Source organism: Podarcis muralis, chromosome 3, assembly GCF_964188315.1.
Source record: "Podarcis muralis chromosome 3, rPodMur119.hap1.1, whole genome shotgun sequence".
Classification (NCBI taxonomy): Eukaryota; Metazoa; Chordata; class Lepidosauria; order Squamata; family Lacertidae; genus Podarcis; species Podarcis muralis.
In genome coordinates this window covers 68,731,250-68,753,241 of record NC_135657.1, presented here as the reverse complement: position 1 = coordinate 68,753,241, position 21,992 = coordinate 68,731,250, and the positions used below count along the sequence as shown (strand labels likewise).

General features: G+C 40.8%; 1 protein-coding gene across 2 annotated transcripts in view; it reads right to left on the bottom strand.

Annotated features, from left to right (window-relative positions):
* The window catches only part of FRK (fyn related Src family tyrosine kinase), a 36,721-nt gene that overhangs the window by 7,854 nt on the left and 6,875 nt on the right, over positions 1 to 21,992 (bottom strand). For both annotated transcript variants that reach the window (XM_028723218.2, XM_077926075.1), the window contains exons 2-5: positions 11,705 to 11,826; positions 8,861 to 9,024; positions 6,798 to 6,966; positions 2,828 to 2,986 (exon numbers count right to left, since the gene is read on the bottom strand). In XM_028723218.2, coding sequence (XP_028579051.2) covers positions 2,828 to 2,986; positions 6,798 to 6,966; positions 8,861 to 9,024; positions 11,705 to 11,826 — 614 coding nt within the window. The remainder of the gene's footprint in view (positions 1 to 2,827; positions 2,987 to 6,797; positions 6,967 to 8,860; positions 9,025 to 11,704; positions 11,827 to 21,992) is intronic.

Genomic DNA, 21,992 nt, shown 5'->3' with positions numbered 1-21,992 from the left:
CTGACAAGGCCCAAGCATGCTTAAAAGTTACATGCTTTGATTTTGAAGCCTTCATGCCTAATCACAGGTGTGTAGGGGCTAGTTATGCTATCTCGGTGACAAGGAAAGAACACACCGTAATACAGATACTTTCACAGCACTGTTTGACAAACAGTTCAAACAATATGACTCACAAGGGTGCACCATCCAAAACCTTTTAAACACAGCATGAAGAAAAGGCTTCACTCTCATCACCTCTTTCCATGTGATGACTCTTTCCATGGGATGAAAACAACTTTTTCCACAAATGTATGTTCAAGTGATAAGCAGAAGTATCGTGCAAGCAGTGATGTGAGAACTGGACTCAAGACCAGGAAGATCTGGGTTCAAATCCCTGCTTAATTCTTAGAATTTCTTCATCTAAACTACCTTAGGGGTGTTGTGGGGATAGAATATATATAAACAGAAATACAGAAATGTGGATAAGAAATAAAATGAAAAGTCCAAATCGGTCATTAGACTTGCCTTTGAAAACTACCCCACAGATCATTTCCTGTTAATCTATTTTAAATCTGCTACATGTTAAGGAAAAGTAGTCAATCAGTACTTAAACCTGCATGCATTTTACAGACCATCTGTGATGGTATAGCAATGTACCGGAAATAAAAAGCAAACAAGGTGTAATATCATCCTCACAACACGTTCCAGCAATCTCAGTGAAGTTATGCTGCTTGCAAAAGAAATAAGAGCAGTTCTTGCTTGCAAAGGTAAGCTTTGGGGATGTAGAGCTCCAGCGCCATTCAGCAGTGTAGTTTGGGCTCACGTCTGCAGGCTCCTGAACCTAATGCAATATTCAAAATCCACCCCTGTATTTGTAAGCTGCACTCCTCAGATGCAGGGATTAAGTAAGACTCAAGCAGCTTGGGTTCAAAGGGCAGTACAGATGGCCAAGGGATGGATCTTGTGAAGATGGAACAAGACCAGCTACAGATCACTTGTCTCTGACCCCTGCAGCCAATGAAAGAGTGACCCAAATGAAAGCAGAACATCTGGAGAAGCTTGGAGGTTTTTGACAGGGTTCTTTGGTGATTGAGAAGGAATGTGGAACATCTGTTTACCTGGCAGCAGCTAATGAAGAATTCTGACAACAGACCCCGTGTGTGTGTGTGTGTGTGTGTGTGTGTAAAGGGACCCCTGACCATTAGGTCCAGTCGTGGCCGACTTGAGAGTTGCGGCGCTCATCTCACTTTACTGGCCTAGGGAGCCGGCGTACAGCTTCCGGGTCATGTGGCCAGCATGACTAAGCCGCTTCTGGCGAACCAGAGCAGCACACGGAAATGGCGTTTACCTTCCTGCCTGGACGGTACCTATTTATCTACTTGCACATCGTGCTTTCGAACTGCTAGGTTGGCAGGAGCAGGGACCGAGCAACAGGAGCACACCCCGTCGTGGGGATTTGAACAATCAACCTTCTGATCGGCAAGTCCTAGGCTCTGTGGTTTAACCCATATATATATATATATAATGATTTTGCTTTTCTGTTCTCTCTTTCACTCTTCTCTTTTAACACTATTTGGTTTTTTAAAATATTTTTTATTAAGTTTTCGTTTAACATCTCAAAATAAACATTTACATAGAACCATATATTCCATGACTTCTCTTCTTCCCTGGTTCATTTTGTTTACCTATTATGCCTGCATATTTTACAATGTCCATTTTTGTCAGTTTTCCAATTTTACATCATTCAATTAGTTATTAAACTGTTGAATCTATCTAAATGCTACCAGCGTTTTCGAATGTGTAGTCATTTTCCATACATTCAGCAAAAAAAAATCCATTCCTCTTTAAATAGATACTTTTCTTGCTCTCTTAGTCTTAGTTAAACCTGCTAGTTCTGCATATTCTATTGGCTTAAGTTGCCAACCTTACTCGGGACCTCTCTCACTTTCCATTTTTGGGCTAACAGAATGCAAACCACCATTGTTGCGTACATAAATAGGGTTCTCTAACACTTGGGAACTTCTGACTGCACCATTCCTAACAAAAATGCTTCTGGTCTTTTTGGGAAGGTTATTTTAAACATTTTTTCATCTCATTATAAATCATTTTCCAGTATCCTTAATAATAATAATAATAATAATAATAATAATAATAATAATAATAATTTATTTATTTATACCCCGCCCATCTGGCTGGGTTTCCCCAGCCACTCTGGGCGGCTTCCAACAAAATATTAAAATACAATAGTCCTTCAGATATTAAAAGCTTCCTAAACAGGGCTGCCTTCAGATGTCTTCTAAAAGTCTGGTAGTTGTTTTTTCCTTTGACATCTGGTAGGAGGGTGTTCCACAGGGTGGGTGCCACTACTAAGAAGGCCCTCTGCCCGGTTCCCTGTAACCTCACTTTTTGCAGTGAGGGAACTGCCAGAAGGCCCTTGGCGCTGGACCTCAGGCTGAACAATGGGGGTGGAGACGCTCCTTCAGGTATACTGGACCAAGGCTGTAATCTTTTCACATGCCCAACACATATGAAAAAATATTCCCTCCCAAAAGGGATGGCTGGGTAAGAGAAAGGGACAATTTGATTTATTCCAAATGTTTTGGAATAAAAGTTCTTTTATTGTTTCAAATGTAAGAACTGTGAAGGGGAAAAAATAAATTTAAAAATGTAAATAGTCTATCTAAACATAGAAAAAGACCACCTGGCCATTTTGTGGATTCCCCACCAATCTCTACAGCCAGTCAGAGTTTATTGAGCTGCTCATCTCTTTTCCTTCTCTTTTTTATTAGCGCATTTGCTATACTACAAGCAGTACACAGTATTGCTAAATGAAATGTTTCCTACTCACTCTGGAGGTATTCTAGCAGACTTCCATGTCTCATCAGTTCTGTAATAATATAAATTGGATCCTCTAAAGTGCAAACAGCATAGAGCTGTATGAGCTTTGGGTGTCTCAGATTCTTCATCATCTGTGCTTCCCTGAGGAAGTCTTTTGGATCCATTGAACCTGAAATGAGAACAGCAACAAAAGAAAATTAGCCCCTGTTATTAAGGGCCATCCTTGTCTGCCCTGCAGTCTTGTGTAAATGACGAGCGCTGCTGCCTTTCGCTTTGCAAAGTACGATGTACATCAGTGCAAATTCAAGTAAGGAATTCATGCAAGTGAAATGACAAAGGAGAACACAGGTTTTGTAATTTTCCCTGGCTTTAATACAAAAATAATAACTCTAATAACTGTAGATAGCGGGTTATTTTGCCCATCATAAAGGCTATTGGTCATTTTATGACTGAAATGGTAGTCACAATGTTTTATTGGTTTAACTGCTGCTCCCGGATACTAGAAATGTAACCATGATTAGAAACAGTGCAATAATTTCCAACATCTTAAGTTGCCTGCATCAGATCAATCCCTCTAGGTACAAACCCAAGCAATAATGATTCGCCTCTTCCAAGCTACATTGTTGAAGCTCATTATACCTTGGAATAGAGCATGTTTATTACTTAGAACTATTGACCTTATCAGCAAAGGGGCAAAACACAAGGTTCTGATGCACCTATCATGCAGTAAACTTGCCAGGCGGAGTTAAGACTTGGAAAGGACTTATAAAAGTAGTGCAGCTACAGAAGGGAAAATGCAATACTATACTAAACTCAATGCTGGCAGTCAATAGAAAATAAAAGTGCCAATTTGCCTTCATGCAAATTTATGGTGCAACCACACTCAGAAAACTGTACACTTCTTGTCCCCACCCCTCAAAAAGACTATTGTAAAGCAGAAAAGGGCAACCAAAATGATCAGGGGGCTAGAAAAACGCCATTATGGGGAAATGTTGTAACATTTGGGGCTTTACAGCTCAGTAGGAAAAGGTGATTAAGGGAGGGGACATGATGGAGGTATATAAAATGATGGGAAAGTGGAGAAGATTAGTAGGGAGAAATTGTTTCCTCCCTTCTGCATCATACTAGAACCTGGGATCAACCAATAAAAGTAAATAGAGATTCAGCACAGACAAAAGGAATAAGTTCTTCACGCAGCACAGTTAATTAAACTGGGACAATTCCTACACAATGCAGTGAGCACCAATCACTTGGACAGCTTTAAAGGGGGATTAAACAGATACAGATATTCATGGCAACTAGTTGTGATGGCACCATTGGCTCCAGTGTCAGAGGCAGTCTAAATACCAGTTAATGGGTAACACAAGAAGGGGAGTGTTGCTCTGGTCATGTCTCTAGCTAAATATCCATTGGACAGTCAGTATAGAATGCAACCTACTCTCGCAAGGCATTATTTTGTCTGAAACCCACCCACCCCTTTCTTACAAGAGCTTCTGGAAAATTAAAGGGCTTCTGGAAAACATTCAACAGCAATTGCATCCAGCAGCAGAGCTGGTGCCAACGTACATATAAATAGCTGTTACAACATGATGGGTGAACCTGTCTTACAAATGCATCTGGCGGCATTTTTGGGGGGGGGAGGGGGGAATACAAACCCAACATGGATGTATTAATAAAATATCTTAATGCTTCATGGGACTGCATTGCTTTTATGAAGATTGCTGCCAGTTTAATTAGGAATCTTGTGCCTCTCTCTGTGAGGTTAATTGAAGCCCTTTCTAAAATGTAGAGGCCGCAGACTAATCATTTAGACTTTTAATCCAGCATTTGCAGGATCAAAGATCAATTTTTAACCAATCTTGGGTAGGGAGGATGGTTTGGAGTAAATGCAGTTTTATCTTATGAAACTCTTTAATTGTGCAACTTTGCAATCATCAGTGTTCCTAGAAATAATTTCCCTATGCTATCTTTTATTAAATGGATAAATTGTTTCCTCTCCTACTTCACAATAAATATTTTATTATTACACTTCTATAATAGACCAACACTGTGTACAATAAAGGGCATATATTTCAACAAGTCTTTAGCGGGTGACTTTCCAATCATCTGCCAACATGAAAATAAATTTAAAAAAATGTTTATGATAAGTTGTAAATAAAGTGCTCTAAGTGCTTTAAAGACATGAATTAAAACAAATAGATGTTTTTCTCAGACCTGTTAATACAATCAATTTTTAAAAGACAACACATGATATACAAGGTTTGAACAAATACATCTGATATTACTTTCAAATTCCCCATGTACCGTATATTGCCAGGAGAATTTAAGTAAATCTTGTCAGTATTCAGGTGGTGTTTTTTTTCAAAGGACAGTGGCTATTTGCTTTTCTCTTTAATAAAAACTAAAGTGAAATCCTGTGGCCACTAGCTTCAGTTGCACCATCGCTCTGCCCAAAATGTCATGTCACTAATCACATTTTAGCACTGCAAATAGATCTAAGAGAACTTATGATTGAGAGGAATTGGAAACTATAATGGACTCCATACAGCCAGATACCCCTCTCTACTTACCATCCAGGCAAACAAGAAGTGTTATCAGAGTTCAACAACACATTCCAGCATAAGCAATTCTGGAGGGTGCAAAAGCTGTACCAGTGAAGGGTTTGGCTTGGAGAGAGTGGTTTGGGGAGAGTTGTGGGGGACACACTGAGAAGTCCACAGGCCTGATATTTCCCGCCCCTGCTCTAGGCCAATATAATCATGATGTTGCAGCTATGTGTTGATTGATTCCTTCTTTGCATGGGGAACAACATCAGTGCACAATGTCATGATTGGTGGGTGGCGTGTGTAGGGAAGCCACTAGAAATGGCTACATTAGCATTTGTTTCTCCATTTCCACCTTTTTTGGAATGTTTTTTATTAGGTTTTTGAGAATAAGTAAATACATAAGCAGAAGATGTTGTCTGTCAAATAGGGAATGCAGATACAATTGCACAACACTATTATACTGTATTCCTAAAATCATTATCTGTTGACACTCATGCTATGTAAGTGCAAATGATCACAGCTGCCTTATACCAGTATTAGTCCTAGTAAATGCCACATGGTGTTTGCAAGCTTCTCTCATTTATCCTTATGTATGGTATATTGTTACTTCGTAACTGGGAAAGTGGCTTGCTTTATGCTATTCAGTGCATGGCTAAATAACTGGCAAAACTGAAAATTGCAACCAATGAAGCAACTAGATTCCCCAAATGTATGATTATCAAATAGGTGAAAAGAGCCCAAATGAGCCCTCGCCCCACCAGGTTCAGAGGAATCCCCTAACCTTGATCCAAAAAAGGATTGCAGTGGGTATTTTTCCAAACATCATATTGCATCACGAGCTTTCACTCCCCTAAGTTTAAAAAGGCACTCACAACACATGGCAAGAAGGAAAAATTGTTGCTTGGATAGAGAACTGAAAAAGCCCCTCTGGCTTTGCAAAAGCTCATGCACATATCTAAGAAGGCACTTCAGACTGATATCTTTGTACATAAGAGCTTTTAAAAGAATGGAGGAAATAGACTGATGGAAATTAATCTTAACAGTAAATAGCTGTGATTCTGGGTGCATTTTCAAGAACATAAAGAAAAAGAACCATTATATGCTTTAAAATAATATCTGCCATGAGCAGAAGATGAACCAGTTTTATTTCCATCATCTACTCCCACAGTGAATCTATTTGTTCTTCATTCTTGATTGTGTAAGATCTTTTGCACCAAAAACACAATAAAAATTGCTAGGAGAATAATCGAATTCAATGTTTGAATGAGCAGGAAATGCAGTATACACAATGAAGGCTACAAATAGCATTTACAATTTGTTTGTCAGTGCTCTCAACCACCCATACATTGAAGTAAATCTTGCTGAAATCAAGACTATATTTAGATTTTATGCAGATTTTGAGGGTGAAATAGTCAGAGGTGTTCTTCGACATACCTGGTTTTAGCGTCTTAATTGCCACCGGTGTGGTATTGTTCCATAATCCTTCCCAGACCTCGCCAAACTGGCCAGAACCTAGTCTTTTTAAGAGCTGTAAGGAATTTCGGTCTATCTCCCACTGATCCACAGTTTGGTATGACAAATCATAGGTTGCCGGAACTTCTGTCTGCATAGGATTAAAAATGGCACACATAAATTATGTGCTTTTCTTTTAAAAAAAAAGAAACCCAACACAACTGTATCTATGCAGGTATACCGATTTAAGAGGGTGTGTGCTAAACAGAATGCGGGGGGCAGTAAACCAAGCAGAACTTCCCACAAGCAGCCAGGTGCTTCTTTATATGGCACTTCCTCCCATGAAAACAGGAAGGTCCGGTCTTAATTATGAAGCAGAGGGAAACTATTGCTTTGGACAGCAGGCCCTAAAGGCCAGAGCTACTTCCATTTTCTATGTTGTTTTTATTTTTTAAAAAACAGGGAAGCATCATTTCGACACTTTCAAAGATATCAAGAGCTGGTACCTGTTCCTGGTTCCACAATGGTCCCCTGCAGTGTGAACCGGCAGAAAGAGGCAGTGACGGATGGACTGTCACTGTTTACCGTTGGATTCTTCACATTACCACAGAAGCCACGGCACCATCCCTTCTCCTGTGCGACCACACTGGCGATACACCAGTACTGGCCCATTTTCTGAGGACTTATGTTATTGTAGGGAGTGGCACAGACCTGCACACTCTGGGAGCTTTTTACATTATATGTTGACAGGAAAGGGTAGGGTCCTTTCTGCTGTGTCTCCCATTCCCCCGATATAATGTATGGATCCAAATGCATAGCTGTCCCATCAAAAATAAAAAAGGTCAACTTGTGTAGCAGAATCAATACATTCCATAGAAATCAAGGGGTACTTGCCCAAGTTACAGTTACAATACCTTTATTATTAATTAACACTGTTTGAAAATTAACATTATTGGAAAATGTTTCTTTCGCTTACATGCAATCTGTACTGCTTTCAGGAGATAGGACCTTTATTCAAGGATAAGCAAAAGCTGTGCAATCATAGGCAACACTGTTGTATGTTCCATCTTAGTTTGACTTATTTCTTTACTTTTTAAAAATAGATTTTAATTCCGCTTTTTAGAAGGATCTCCTCACAAAGCAGCAAGCAGAGCATAGAGCAACAATGCAAAGTGCAATTTTAAACTTTCGGTTATAAAACAGCCCCAAACCTTAACATTTGCCAACACATAAAAGCTACAGTCTGCCCAGCACAGCTGTTAGACACAGTATAAACAGCATAAAACAACATTGCCACATTAGCAGCCCACTTAAAACTGCTCCATAACAGTGGCAGAGAACAGATGTCCTTCAGATGCTGCTTGAAAATCTGGTGAGTGGAGAGAGGCTTCCCTGATCTCGCTTGGAAGCCAATTCACAGTTGTGGGGCCACTGCCAAGGAAGCCCTTTCCCCATACCCACCAAATGGATGGCTCTCATAGATGGGCACATAGGAGGGTCTCTGATGTGAATCAGAGTTGTGGGGGGCTTTTTTGTCTCAGGGGGATTTCTCTTTTGGTTGTGGTCTCTTCAACTTTGTAGACAGATTGGAATGGGTTCAGAGGAGGACAATGTTGATACTTCTTTTAGAATCTGAAAGATGATTATATCCCTAGATTAGAAAGAGATAGAGAGAACCAGGCAAGCTTTTAGAATAACAGAATATTGCCTGTAGGAATCTGATGGGGTTCTGAGTTCTTGTTTTTCAGTCAGTACTTATAGACAGCTAGAGTTATGAGGATGGCGATTTCATTTCAATATGGGTTTATACTGTGACTTCATAAGTAACATGCTGGCATGTTCTCCCCCAGGCCATACAATTATATCTCAAACATTGCATGGCTCTCTTGTTTTCATTATCATTGATATGCTATCCCATATCATGGTGCAGTTATGCATCATTTCTTAAACTATTATCATGGCTGGAAGGAGGGTTAAGCACTTATCAATTCAATCATCAAAAGTTCACTCCATTTTGAAAGGAAAATGTCCTGAGTTAGCTCTACCTTTACACATGGCCTCCCAAGCTTTACGCACAGCCCGTCGCTGGAACGACTGTAGTATCTGACAAAAGCATTCAAGGTTGGGAAAGTTTTCCTTTTTGTCACAAAAAAGCCGCCATTGTCCAGACGTCGGATTCGGTAGTGCTTCACAACCTTCCCATCCCGTACTAGAAAAATAAAAATGAAGGAACAGAGAAAAAACTGTCTTATTCCAAATCAGAATGTTGAGCCATTTAGTTCAGTGTTGTCCACTCTGACTGGCAGGTGCTCTCCAGCATCCAGGCAGGGAACATTTCCCAACTCCACCCCCAGGTGCCAGAGATGGAACCTGAAGTCTTCTGCAAGCAAAGCAGATCCCCTTCCACTGAGCTACGACCCTTCCCCTAAGGAAGGCATTGTGAATTGCCTAAGACTTGCATAAAAACAACACACATCATAATATAATATAGTCAAGTATCCAGCCAGGAAACTTGCCTCCTAAATGAGTCTCCAGTGACCCAGTCTTATGAGCTTTTGCCCTGAATGGTGTATTATGTAATGACAGGGGAATAATAATAATAATAATACAACACATATATTTCTAGTGGATGCAACTGACAACCTCCCGCCAAAGTTAAACTCTGTTTTAAAGGTTTGTTTTCCCTCTGCCAGGCATGGGGTACCTCAGCTGGAAATAGCCATGCTCTTGAATGAAGCTTGAAATAAGGATAACTTACCCCAAATAAAATTACATTGACTTCTTATAATTTTGCTTGCTCTGTAAGACCTTTATATCCCTATTTATTTACAATCATGTATTACTTGCATATGGTACCATATGGTGCCTTAATAAAATGGTATAAAATATTTTGTTTGCATACTAATCTCAGAGACACACGTGTGTATATTCTTGTCTGATAAGGAAAATGTCATGATTATGTCATTATAGAAAGGCAAGCTGACCATTACTGCACATTATACTTCCAACAGGAGTTATTTTTAGACACCTCTGGGGTACAGTAGCCCTATTTATAACACAAAGAGGACTCATAGATTGAAATATTAAATCGATTTTTTTAAAAAAAAGCTCCCAAATGCCAGGAGGTCATAGCTGTTAAGGGCCATGCACTATTTAGGCAATGTGCGTAATGTATGGCATCATATGCCATGCTTAGTTCCAACTTCATCGTAACCTTGGACCTCGATGACTCTCAGTAGCAGAGTGGCAGGTGTGTACACACTATATCTTTGAAGCACATTCAAAGAATTCTGGGCACTGTGGTTTGTGAAGGATTGCTGAGAATTTTCACTCTGTGACGCATAAACTACATTGCCCAGAACTCACTGAGAGACAAAATGGGCTTCAAATGTATCTTATAGGTACAGGGTGTACACATAGATGGAGTCTATGTGATTGGAGCTCTCATTCCACATTACATGTGCCCAACTGGCAGCCCATACTATTTGCATACAGTTGGCAGGCATCTTTAGGGGTCTTCATGTAAACTGAGTTTTTAATCACCAGCAATTATTTATTAAATGAATATTTAGCCCTATCTTCCTTAAGCAGTCAAGCTTTATCAAGCATGCAGTTATCTCAAATTACCATTAGAGGGTGTATAGGTGTCAAATGGAGTATATTATTTTAGATTATCCCCCAAGTCTTTAGTCGTGCACTGTAATTCATATGCTTTTATGGTACTATTATACAGAGAATCTGAATGAAGATCAAACTTGAAGGTTACATATATTAGGGGTCTTTTTCCATATGCATGGTGGGGCTAGAGGGTGCATGAGGAGAAGTGGAAGAACTGATGGGAGTCATTCTGCGTAGGGCTCACCCTCAACTGTTACCTGCAGTTGAGGATAAGATGGCAGCTTCACCTTTCCATCTACTGAAGTCGACAAGACTAGCATTTCAAACTTATTTCCATTCTGGCAACAGGAGAGTGTCTTCTACCACATCTGAGTCCACAAACTAACTGTAGGGGTTCAGGACGGGCCACCTGACACACACAGCTCTGCCCTAGGACATAGTCAGGTAGCTGCTGCTGTGATTCCCCAGCATCTGCTGCCTGAGGCGGTCATCTCATTCTGCCCATTGGTAGGGCTGGTCCTGATTCTGCTACAGAATTATATCTACTTTCAGACACCACCACAGTCAGCAAACTGAGGAACCACTGTTGCTACTTTATGGCAAGTGTGATATTAAAGGGAGATGTAAAGACTACCAAAAAAATGTATTATTCACTGAGTTTGTTAATTTTGGATCAGAAAATGCTCTTTCCCCCAACTTCAGAGTATCAAACTCAGAGTATGATGGATTGAAAAATTGAAATAAGTTTCAAATGCTAGTCTAGTCGACTTCAGTACATGAAAGATAATAATAATAATAATAATAATAATAATAATAATAATAATAATAATAATAATTATACCACACCCATCTGGATGGGTTTCCCCAGCCACTCCGGGCGGCTCACAGCACATAAAAAAAGTAAAACATTAGACATTAAAAAATTCCTGATGAAAAGCTGAAGCTGCCATCTTATCCTCAACTGCAGGTAACAAAATGTTTTGAGTGAGCCCTATGCAGTGGCGCTTACTTAAGAGCAGGTAAGTATAAGCTTGCATTGTTAGTTCACATATTCAATTATAAGCAAACCTCTCCCCCCCCCCCAATTTAAAATATTTTTTTTAAGTTATTAAGTTCTAGCAGTTATTGCTAGTTCATGTACCTTTGTGAAAGAACTAATCATGAAGATTTTTCATGAACAAACCCAGGAGAAATAAGGTCAAGACTCTGTGTGTGTGTGTGTACACATACATACACCAGGAGAAAGAAGAAAGAGAAAATAGTAATCATACCTGAAAGGGAGAATTCACCCGTTAGACTTTCGCTGTTTCTGATCAGGAAAGCTCCGTCCTGATTTTCAGGATATAGCAGCCGTTTCTCAGCATCCACTCGTTTAATACCACCAAAAAACCACCTAAAACAGAAAGAAAGCCATAGAACTAGTTAAAGGCCAAAGTTATGTTTGTGTTGGGCACTTGAAGAACAGCTGGGGAAAAAATGAATGTCGTTATTGAACGGATGCAAAGGTTACTCTTTATGCATTTGTTTTTTATCCTGCCCTTCTTCAGGAGAGGAGCCCAGAGTACCTTTATAATAGAAAACAACCATTGCAATAAAAACAATACTTAAAATGACCTATTTAGACTCTGTTAACAAAGCTCATGGGACGCGGATGGCGCTGTGGGTAAAAGCCTCAGCGCCTAGGGCTTGCCGATCGAAAGGTCGGCGGTTCGAATCCCCGCGGCGGGGTGCGCTCCCGCCGTTCGGTCCCAGCGCCTGCCAACCTAGCAGTTCGAAAGCACCCCCAGGTGCAAGTAGATAAATAGGGACCGCTTACTAGCGGGAAGGTAAATTGTGTTTCCGTGTGCGGCTCTGGCTCGCCAGAGCAGCAATGTCACGCTGGCCACGTGACCCGGAAGTGTCTCCTGGCCTCTTGAGTGAGATGAGCGCACAACCCTAGAGTCTGGCAAGACTGGCCCGTACGGGCAGGGGTACCTTTACCTTTACCTTTTAACAAAGCTCATCAGTAACAAACACCATTGATAAATTTAGAGAGGGGTTTTAGAGATCAAGGATACTAAAGTTATGAAGCTGCTATTTACCATAAATGTAATTGAGGAATGCTGGGTAATGCATTAATTTTCATCAGTAGTGGTCAGCAGGGTGATGGCACTTTGCCTGACTCCCATCACCTCTTACTTAGAGGGACAGGGGCAAGGCCAGCGTGGTGAAAACACAGTGGCAGAGCCAATGCCACAGTCCCAGTGATGCATTTGCCCCATAGGCAAGTTAAGCTTCAGTGACATCAGTGATGGGAGATCAGGTAAATGGATACTGTTTTAATTCTATTAATGTTTCAGTGTTTTTAATGATTTCTTTTTCTATGTTTTTAGCAATTCTTGTTTTTATCTGTAAGGTGCCTTGAGTTATTATTATTTATCAGCAGCAGCAGCAGGTAAAGGCTACTGCCTCACTGCTGATTTTCATCTGGGTATGTGGTAGTTGATTTAAAAGTTTTACAAAGTAGCACAACCAAACAAATCACAAAACAGATGAAAACAAACGTTTGACTACATTTTTAGACAGTACAAAATATTGCTATTGACCTAAGAACAAAGCTTTACTCCAAATTATATACCTATCACTCTTATATAATATTTCTTTTTATTTCTTTAGTCAATAATATGTAATTCAATAATATGTAAGGAATAAGTAACCTATCACTCTTGATAAACGGTACACAATTTAAGATATGAAGAGTAAAGGTGAGAAGAAGCAAGTTGTGGTTAGCTATACAAAATGTTAAAAGAGAGAAAATGTAAGTGGCTGGGAGACATTAAATTTTACATATTCACTTCATGGCCTTATATATATACACACACCATTACTCAAGTCTCTCTCTCTCTCTCTCTCTCTCTCTCTCTCTCTCACACACACACACACACACACAAACACACACACACGAGAAGGTTTAGAAGTTCCTCCATCTTTCACCTATTTCAGAGCACAGAGAGTGATACAAAGAAAAACAGATTTGTCAGTCCCCAAACAACTTTTGAATTGCTGGTACATCCAGTCCTCACATTGTCTGTTTGTGATGGAGAGAACCAAAGAGGTAAGAGAAACAAGCAGGACATGGTGGTGGACCAGGATTGTAGCTTATCTGCCTCTTTCTTTGATGATGGGACAGATGACTATTATTGTATGGCCTAAGTAAGGGAGAAAGGTAAAGGTAAAGGTACCCTTGCCCGTACGGGCCAGTCGTGACCGACTCTAGGGTTGCGCGCTCATCTCGCTCAAGAGGCTGGGAGCCGGCACCATCCGAAGACACTTCTGGGTCACGTGGCCAGCATGACGAAGCTGCAGCTGGCGAGCCAGCACCAGTGCCGCACACGGAAACGCCGTTTACCTTCCCGCTATAAAGCGGTACCTATTTATCTACTTGCACTTTGATGTGCTTTCGAACTGCTAGGTGGGCAGGAGCTGGGACCGAACGACGGGAGCTCACCCCGCCGCGGGGATTCGAACCGCCGACCTTACGATCAGCAAGTCCTAGGCACTGAGGTTTTACCCACAGCGCCACCCGCGTCCAAGGGAGAAAGGCCATACCCCCAAATGGTATTGGGGTCACCTCAATCTCTGCTGAGTGATAGCAAAATTGGAACTTAACCAGGGTTTGTGTTCTTTTAAAATGTGGCCCAGTGGAGACTAGTGTCTTTAAGAAATTTGATTTATTCTACACGTTTACAACCTGAGTTTTGCAGGAGGGAGTGCCAAACATTACACCCCAACATTTTTCCTGTGATGACATCACACCTCTGTCATCCTGCAACTGCCCCCTCCATGCTGGCATGGCTGATGGTTCCTATTATCAAACAAACCAAGCCATTAAGCATTTTTAATGTCTTCAGCCACCCATCCCCTAGGAATTGACAGATTAGCCTTTTTCTGATCCATGCCAGTTTCACATGGGTTCTTTCATAAGTTCATTCTGTCTAGACAGGGTTGGGGCAGTGCAGCAGCGAGGTTGGGACTGTGCAGGTTAGGAATGACTGGAAATTCGAACAGAAACTAGAGTGCCAATTGTTGATGTTTGCCAATTTGTCCCACGTCTAGAACGGAAATCAGTCCAGTGAATACAACTAATATACACTGTTGCTGCTTTCAGTCTGCAAACAATGTGCAATTAACGTCCTTTTCCCCATTTGCCTTGTGTTTCCATGGCATTGAAATGAATGGTGTGCAATGTGCCCAGGGTGGCTGTCTACCAGCTCCATCTGGTGCGCAGGCTGAGACCCTACCTGCCCGCGGACTGTCTCGCCAGAGTGGTGCATGCTCTAGTTATCTCTCGCTTGGACTATTGCAATGTGCTCTACGTGGGGCTACCTTTGAAGGTGACCCGGAGACTGCAATTAATCCAGAATGTGGCAGCTAGACTGGTGACGGGGAGTGGCTGTCGGGACCACATAACACCAGTCCTGAGAGATCTGCATTGGCTCTCAGTATGTTTCCGAGCACAATTCAAAGTGTTGGTGCTGACCTTTAAAGCCCTAAACGGCCTCAGTCCTGTATACCTGAAGGAGTATCTCCACCCCTGTTGTTCAGCCTGGACACTGAGGTCCAGCACCAAGGGCCTTCTGGTGGTTCCCTTATTGCGAGAAGTGAGGTTACAGGGAACCAGACAGAAGGCCTTCTCAGTAGTGGTGCCCGCCCTGTGGAACACCCTCCCGTGAGATGTCAAGGAAATAAGCAGCTATCCTATTTTTAAAAGACATCTGAAGGCAGCCCTGTTTAGGGAAGTTTTTCATATTTAATGCTGTATTGTTTGTAACATTTGATTGGGAGCCACCCAGAGTGGCTGGGGAAACTCAGCCATATGGGCAGGGTATAAGTAATAAATTATTATTATATTATTATTATAATGCAGTAATTGATTACATAGTTAAATACAGAAAAGTCTGCCACAAAAGGCAGTGAGGTGAATTACATTGTTGTTGTTTTTGTTGGAAGCCAAACTGGAATGGAAACAGTGCCAGTGAGAGCCAGTGTGGTATAGTGGTTAAGAGTGGTAGTCTCGTAATCTGGGGAACCGGGTTCGAGTCTCCGCTCCTCCACATGCAGCTGCTGGGTGACCTTGGGCTAGTCACACTTCTTTGAAGTCTCTCAGCCCCACTCACCTCACAGAGTGTTTGTTGTGGGGGAGGAAGGGAAAGGAGAATGTTAGCCGCTTTGAGACTCCTGAAGGGGAGTGAAAGGCGGGATATCAAATCCAAACTCTTCTTCTTCTGCTGCTGCTGTGTGTGATAAATACAGGTCAGAATGGAAACCAGTGCCCTCTTACACCCCGGTAAAGTTGCAGCAGCAAAGCCAATCCAACATTCCCATATCTGCGCCTGCACAGCTCCAGCTTTGCTGCCACCTTGCCCTTCCTCAGATGCATCCAGGCAAGCTGCAGCAACATCAGCACACCCCATACCCAACTAAAGTATTGTCCTTGCCATAAACCAGAAAAAGCACAATCATGGAAAATATGAGTTGTTGCAGTGACTGCACACTCGCTGTACTATGCCAACATGTCCAATACCAGCAGTAGGTGCCTACTAGAGATCAGGGCATCACAAGCCATCACGTTATTCTGGCACTGCAGGTGGATAGGCAGGTGAAACTCATGAGAGTTTCCCATGTAAAGGTCAAAAGTTGATTGACAAATTTAGACTATATAGCGGGAAGTAAAGTGGATTCCAAAAAGAAGCCTTTGAAACAACAGTGACTTATTTATTTTAACAAGCATTCGACTATGAGTAACATTTCTAGAAGGAATGAGGAAATAATAACGGGCTCAGTGAAGTCAGAAGAATGTTGGCTTCAGTATAAGGGCATGTCCAGCCTTCTTAGCAAATAGGAAATAGTTTTACATGATTCACTCACAGCTTTCAGCTTCCCACCTCTCATGACATTGATTTATAGATCCAGTTTCTATTAGTACACGCAAAACTATAATCTACAAAACACCTCATTGTTTTCTCCATAATATTGCAGATGACAGTTTATAATAGTAATGTCATTTTCACCACCCTTTTAAGAGAAATGGAGCAGGGAAGATGAAAGAGGTGCTAGAATAAAGAAGTGCTAGAGTTCTCATTGCAGTGGAGAGATCCCTATCTGCCTATGACATCCAGAGAGCAGGACTATCAGCGTGTTCTTAGAAACTGCTTCATACAACTGGTACCTACAGGTACTGAGCAACTAAAGAGTATCTATTTTTCCAATGAGAATGTGAGAGTAACACCTCAATACATCAAACAGGATGCTGTAATGTGATGATCCAGGATGATATGACTATGTACACATTTATCAACTTGATGATAATGTTCAGCCCGGACACTGAGGTCCAGCGCCAAGGGCCTTCTGGCAGTTCCCTCACTGCAAGAAGCGAGGTTACAGGGAACCAGGCAGAGGGCCTTCTCAGTGGTGGAACTTGCCCTGTGGAATGCCCCCCCATCAGATGTCAAGGAAATAAACAGCTATCTGACTTTTAGAAGACATCTGAAGGCAGCCCTGTTTAGGGAAGTTTTTAATGTTTGATGTTTTATCACTTTTTTGTTATTATTATTAATATTCTGTTGGGAGCTGCCCAGAGTGGCTGGGGAAACCCAGCCAGATGGGCAGGATATAAAGAATAAATTAGTAGTACAGTGGTACCTCGGGTTACATACGCTTCAGGTTACATACGCTTCAGGTTACAGACTCCGCTAACCCAGAAATAGTGCTTCAGGTTAAGAACTTTGCTTCAGGATGAGAACAGAAATTGTGCTCCGGCGGCGCGGCAGCAGCAGGAGGCCCCATTAGCTAAAGTGGTGCTTCAGGTTAAGAACAGTTTCAGGTTAAGTACGGACCTCTGGAAAGAATTAAGTACTTAAACCGAGGTATACCACTGTAGTATAAGAAGTAGAAGTAGTAGTAGTATTGCTAATTCCCCCCTGTAGAGTTTCAAGTGGCTTTCATTCGTCACTGTACACACGAAAGAGGAGGTTGGGATGCACATTTTGGTGTGCTGTGCCTGAAAAAGCGTTTTTTGGGGGGATGCGATCTTGTGTGGGTCACGTGACTCATATGGGAGTGTGAACCTGAAAGATGGCGTCCCAGATTTGCATCCCATTTTACAGGAATGAAGATGAAACTGTGTAGCCCTTCACAGGGTCAATGGCATCCCTACACAAATGCTTCCCAAATGTAAACGAAAATTGTGAGTGCAAAAAACATAATCGCAATGCAGAGAAGGAGAAGGGAGTTGTTAGTATTTTTATCTTAGCCCTAATTGGAAATCAGTTTCGAAGGGCTTGACACATCTTTGGAGAAGGCGCAAACAGGAATCTAAAGCTACTATCTTAACTCCATTTATAACAGAGCCGTTGTTTGCCTAGCACAGGGAACATTTTTGTCAGCTAATGGTAGGGTTGCCTTCACACAGATAAAATGTAATTGCACGGCTAAAATTGGATCACCAAAGCGTACACAAAGTAAAAAAAAAGTGGGGAGGGGGAGTTTTCATTACAGCTTTCCTTTTATCTTCTAATACCAGGAAAAGAGATCATTTATAAGTCAAGTGGCTGAAATGGAGGCAGAGAGAGACGGAGAGAGACCCTTTGTATATCAAAGCTTAGAAGCTGGCACACCAGTCAAAACTCTTTGAACAGGAATCCGGCAATCAAGAATTCCTTGTGGTGTTATGGCTTTTGTTTTGTTTTTAGTTGAGTGTATTGTCCTGACTCACATCGCAGCTCTTTCTTGATTGTTTCAGCTGAATATTTAACTGGTGACTACATACAAACAGGGTGGTTTGCCTTTTTACTGGGAAACTGCACTAATTAAAATGTGACTGGATATTGGTATGTAGGAACTGGCAGTATTTTTTATGTGGTATGCTTAGTAGCTGCTAGCAGAAGGGACACAGGCCAAGGATGTCTATACTTATTCATTGCTCTATTTAGGGCACCTCATCACTGGTATCATATATAGCAGGACTCCAAACGGAAGAACTTGCCTCCACAGTTTACAGGGTGATGTAGCACAGGGCTTTTAGTGCTGCCACTTCAAATGGCTGTACAGTGGTACCTCGGGTAAAGTACTTAATTCATTCCGGAGGTCCGTACTTAACCTGAAACTGTTCTTAACCTGAAGCACCACTTTAGCTAATGGGGCCTCCCGCTGCTGCCACACCGCTGGAGCACAATTTCTGTTCTCATCCTGAAGCAAAGTTCTTAACCTGAAGCACTATTTCTGGGTTAGCAGAGTCTGTAACCTGAAGCGTATGTAACCCGAGGTACCACTGTATCCTCAACTCAAACCTAAGAGAAAGTGAAACTGATACACAGATGGCATTATACCCCCCCCCCACTTGCATTGATCAATAATCTTCTGTCCTCAACTTGTTGGAGGGGCTGCAGGATAGTTAGAAAATTATTTCATCCATCGTGGGAATGTCCCCAAGTGAAATAATTTTCAGATAAGATCCTTAGGATTTTTGTCTCGACCGCCATCATTCCTGATACCGCACTGCTGTTGTTAAACATACCAGAGTGAATAGTCAGTTCCTGGATAGAGAAGTGGTCCAAGGCAGGACATTAAACCCAAACCTTCACACCAACCCATATCCAAGAGTTCATATTGACTAGATTCATGGACTGAGTTCAAGAGTCCAGGGTGGAAATGAAAAATGGATTCTCCAGAATCCCTAGATTTGATTGTTCCTCATTTTAGGGATGATTCCATATGCAGGTAATTAGGGGAAAAAACATTTTAATGTGAACACATTTATGGAATGACATTGTAATCCTTCCCCCTTTTTCTTATCTTATGCCATTAATTGTGCCAATATATGGTACCTTTGCACTATCCTAATCACCTCTATTTGCAGGTAATTTACGCCCTTCCATTTCATTGTGAACTTTGTTCATCTATTTCCTGTAGCGTCATCACTGATAAAAAAACCCATGAACCATAGGAATCAGTCCTTAGTCTGATTTAAGCAAAACGTTAAAAAAAACCACTAAGCAATGCCACTTGATTTTTTTCAGAAATTTTATGAAATCTTCTGCCATTTAGTATTACCAGAGGAAAGACAAAAGCCTGAAGTAGGGACCCACTAAAGAAGAGGTGTGTTTTTTAAAGTACACAAACAGATCACACACTATTTTGATCACTTAATCCTCATAATCAAAACCCATTTTTGATCTGAAGAAAACCAGTCCTTCAAGTTTTCAGAGACAGCTATGTTGGCCTGCATAATTTATTATTCTTTGTACATAATCCAGTTGATATGTAAGGTTATGAATCATGCTTGTTGGTCCAATCCATGCAGCTGAATAACCTAATTATTGTAACAACAAATAAGAGGTATCTGTGCATTTAAAGTATGACATCTAGAGACTATTAATCACTACCACCCACTTAAGCTTCTTAATAAAGGAGAGTTATTTTTGGTCGCAGTGTAGGTGAAGACAGAAAACAGAAGGAAGAGTATGGGAAGGGAAATTGAGAGCATATCCACAAAGAGCCAATGCTAGTCATTGAGAAAAGCAGTGGCTTCAATATTTCCGTATTTCATCTCACTTTTTCCATCTGAAAAAAATATTTCCCCTTAAAATACCAGTTCAAGCCTGGGGCTAGAATGTAGAACAGAGATCTGAGGAAACAGGTTCTATCTTGGAAAGCAGTGGTGGGCAACAGGGTGTTTTTGGAGATATTTTTCTCTCTCAAGTACCTCATAGTTGGAAAGCTTAGGCCAGAGGTCCTGGGGCAACTTTTTCTTTCCACGTCATGGGCACATCAGTGCTCACCAGTTACACAGAGATCCTCGTTCATAGCTTTACTCCAATCTTTACTGCAAATGGTACATGCTTTGAAGCTTGAATTCCTTCACAAAAGTTGCCCAGCATATCACATTATATCAACCTGAATTCATAAGTTATCCTTTTCTTCAGACAATCACTTTCTGAATGCCCCGCTTACAATTGGTGGCATAATCAGGTTTAACATATTGCATTCTTTCAAAGAGTAATTTCTTGTGCAATTTTATCTGATTTTAAAGCTCTCATGCTACAATGGAAGTAAGCGCCATGAAACTCATTCAGACTTACTTCTGAGTAGACATACATAGGATTGTGTTATCATGCTCCTAAAGTCAATATGCAGCTGATTTCTTTTTATTTCTTTAAATCCTTGTTTACAAGTCAGGGCAAAGTACATTTGGATATATGACAGATATTGCCTCCAGTTGAAGATAGGAGCTGACATTTATTGCTACTAAATTATACAAATGTCACTCTTTTTTCTTTTCTTTTTGTCATTACTGTGTAATCTATAGGGACATACATATGCATGATACACATCCATATACCCAAAAAAAAAATCATCAATATTGATTTATAACAAACTAAATGCATGATTATTGTGAGCTGCTGTACATGCTTTGTTGTACCAATAATCAAGAAACGTATGTGAATTTTAATTTAAAATGTTACACTTTTTCTTTATCTTTCAAAACCTGTTCTTTTGTGCACTTTAGTTTTCCATTGTGCAGTGGTGGGAAACTCCCAGTCCATCTAGTGCTTAGCATAGATAATTTTAGCAGCAATTAGCATAACAATCTTCAGTGCCTATCAATTATTTTATATGTCACTGTAATAACAGAAGATCAAGGGGTATTTTACAGTCAAGCAATCTTTTTATTGCCTTGTTAATATTAAACCACAAAGCCTTAGATGTGGAAAATGCCACATTTGGTTAAAAAACATTCTTGATTCTCTTTCTGATGTTAGAACATAGCAGGTCCTTGAACTACCTGTAATTCTTTATAGGTTTCTGACCCATTTAGTCATAACTAGATCTTAGGTCACATACAATCTAAGAAGTTGACACTGTTTCCAGACATTCTCGTAAGACTATCTTACATATTGGATCCAAGTTATCCCCATTTTTCACAATCTCTATTTCTCAGTGCAACTTCAACAATATTTGGAGTGGTATTTAACTAAGTTCTACTCAGAGTATATTCCTTGAAATTAATGAACATTACTAAGTTAAGTTCATTAATTTCTTTGATCTACTGTGAGCAAAACCTATCTGAACATTTTTAAAACTCGATTTTTCTGAAGTCACCAGGAAAAAACACACAAGGCAATTCTTTAAGCTGGCATAGTCTTTCTTCTAATTCCCGCAGTTAATTTCCTGTCTCTAGATATTCAAACTAGAGTGGCCCACACAGGGAATCTTTGAATGACCAGAATATTAGCAAGCTTCCATGGAAAGAAGCACTGTTGACACACAGCTGTGAAGGATTTATTTGCAGGACAGTGAAAACAAGTTCAGTGTTTATCCAGTCTAAACATTTTTATATAATGCATACAATTAACATGACAGAATTTCACTCACTTGGAGCAAAGTTGTTTCTTTCCTTGGAACAGCTGTTTCACTCTGCTATCTCTAAATCATGGTGCATCCCTACCTGGGTTATTTGCATATCCAGCTCCACCACTAAGAGGTTTACTGCTTCCCAAAATAACTGCCCTTTCTCCTCTG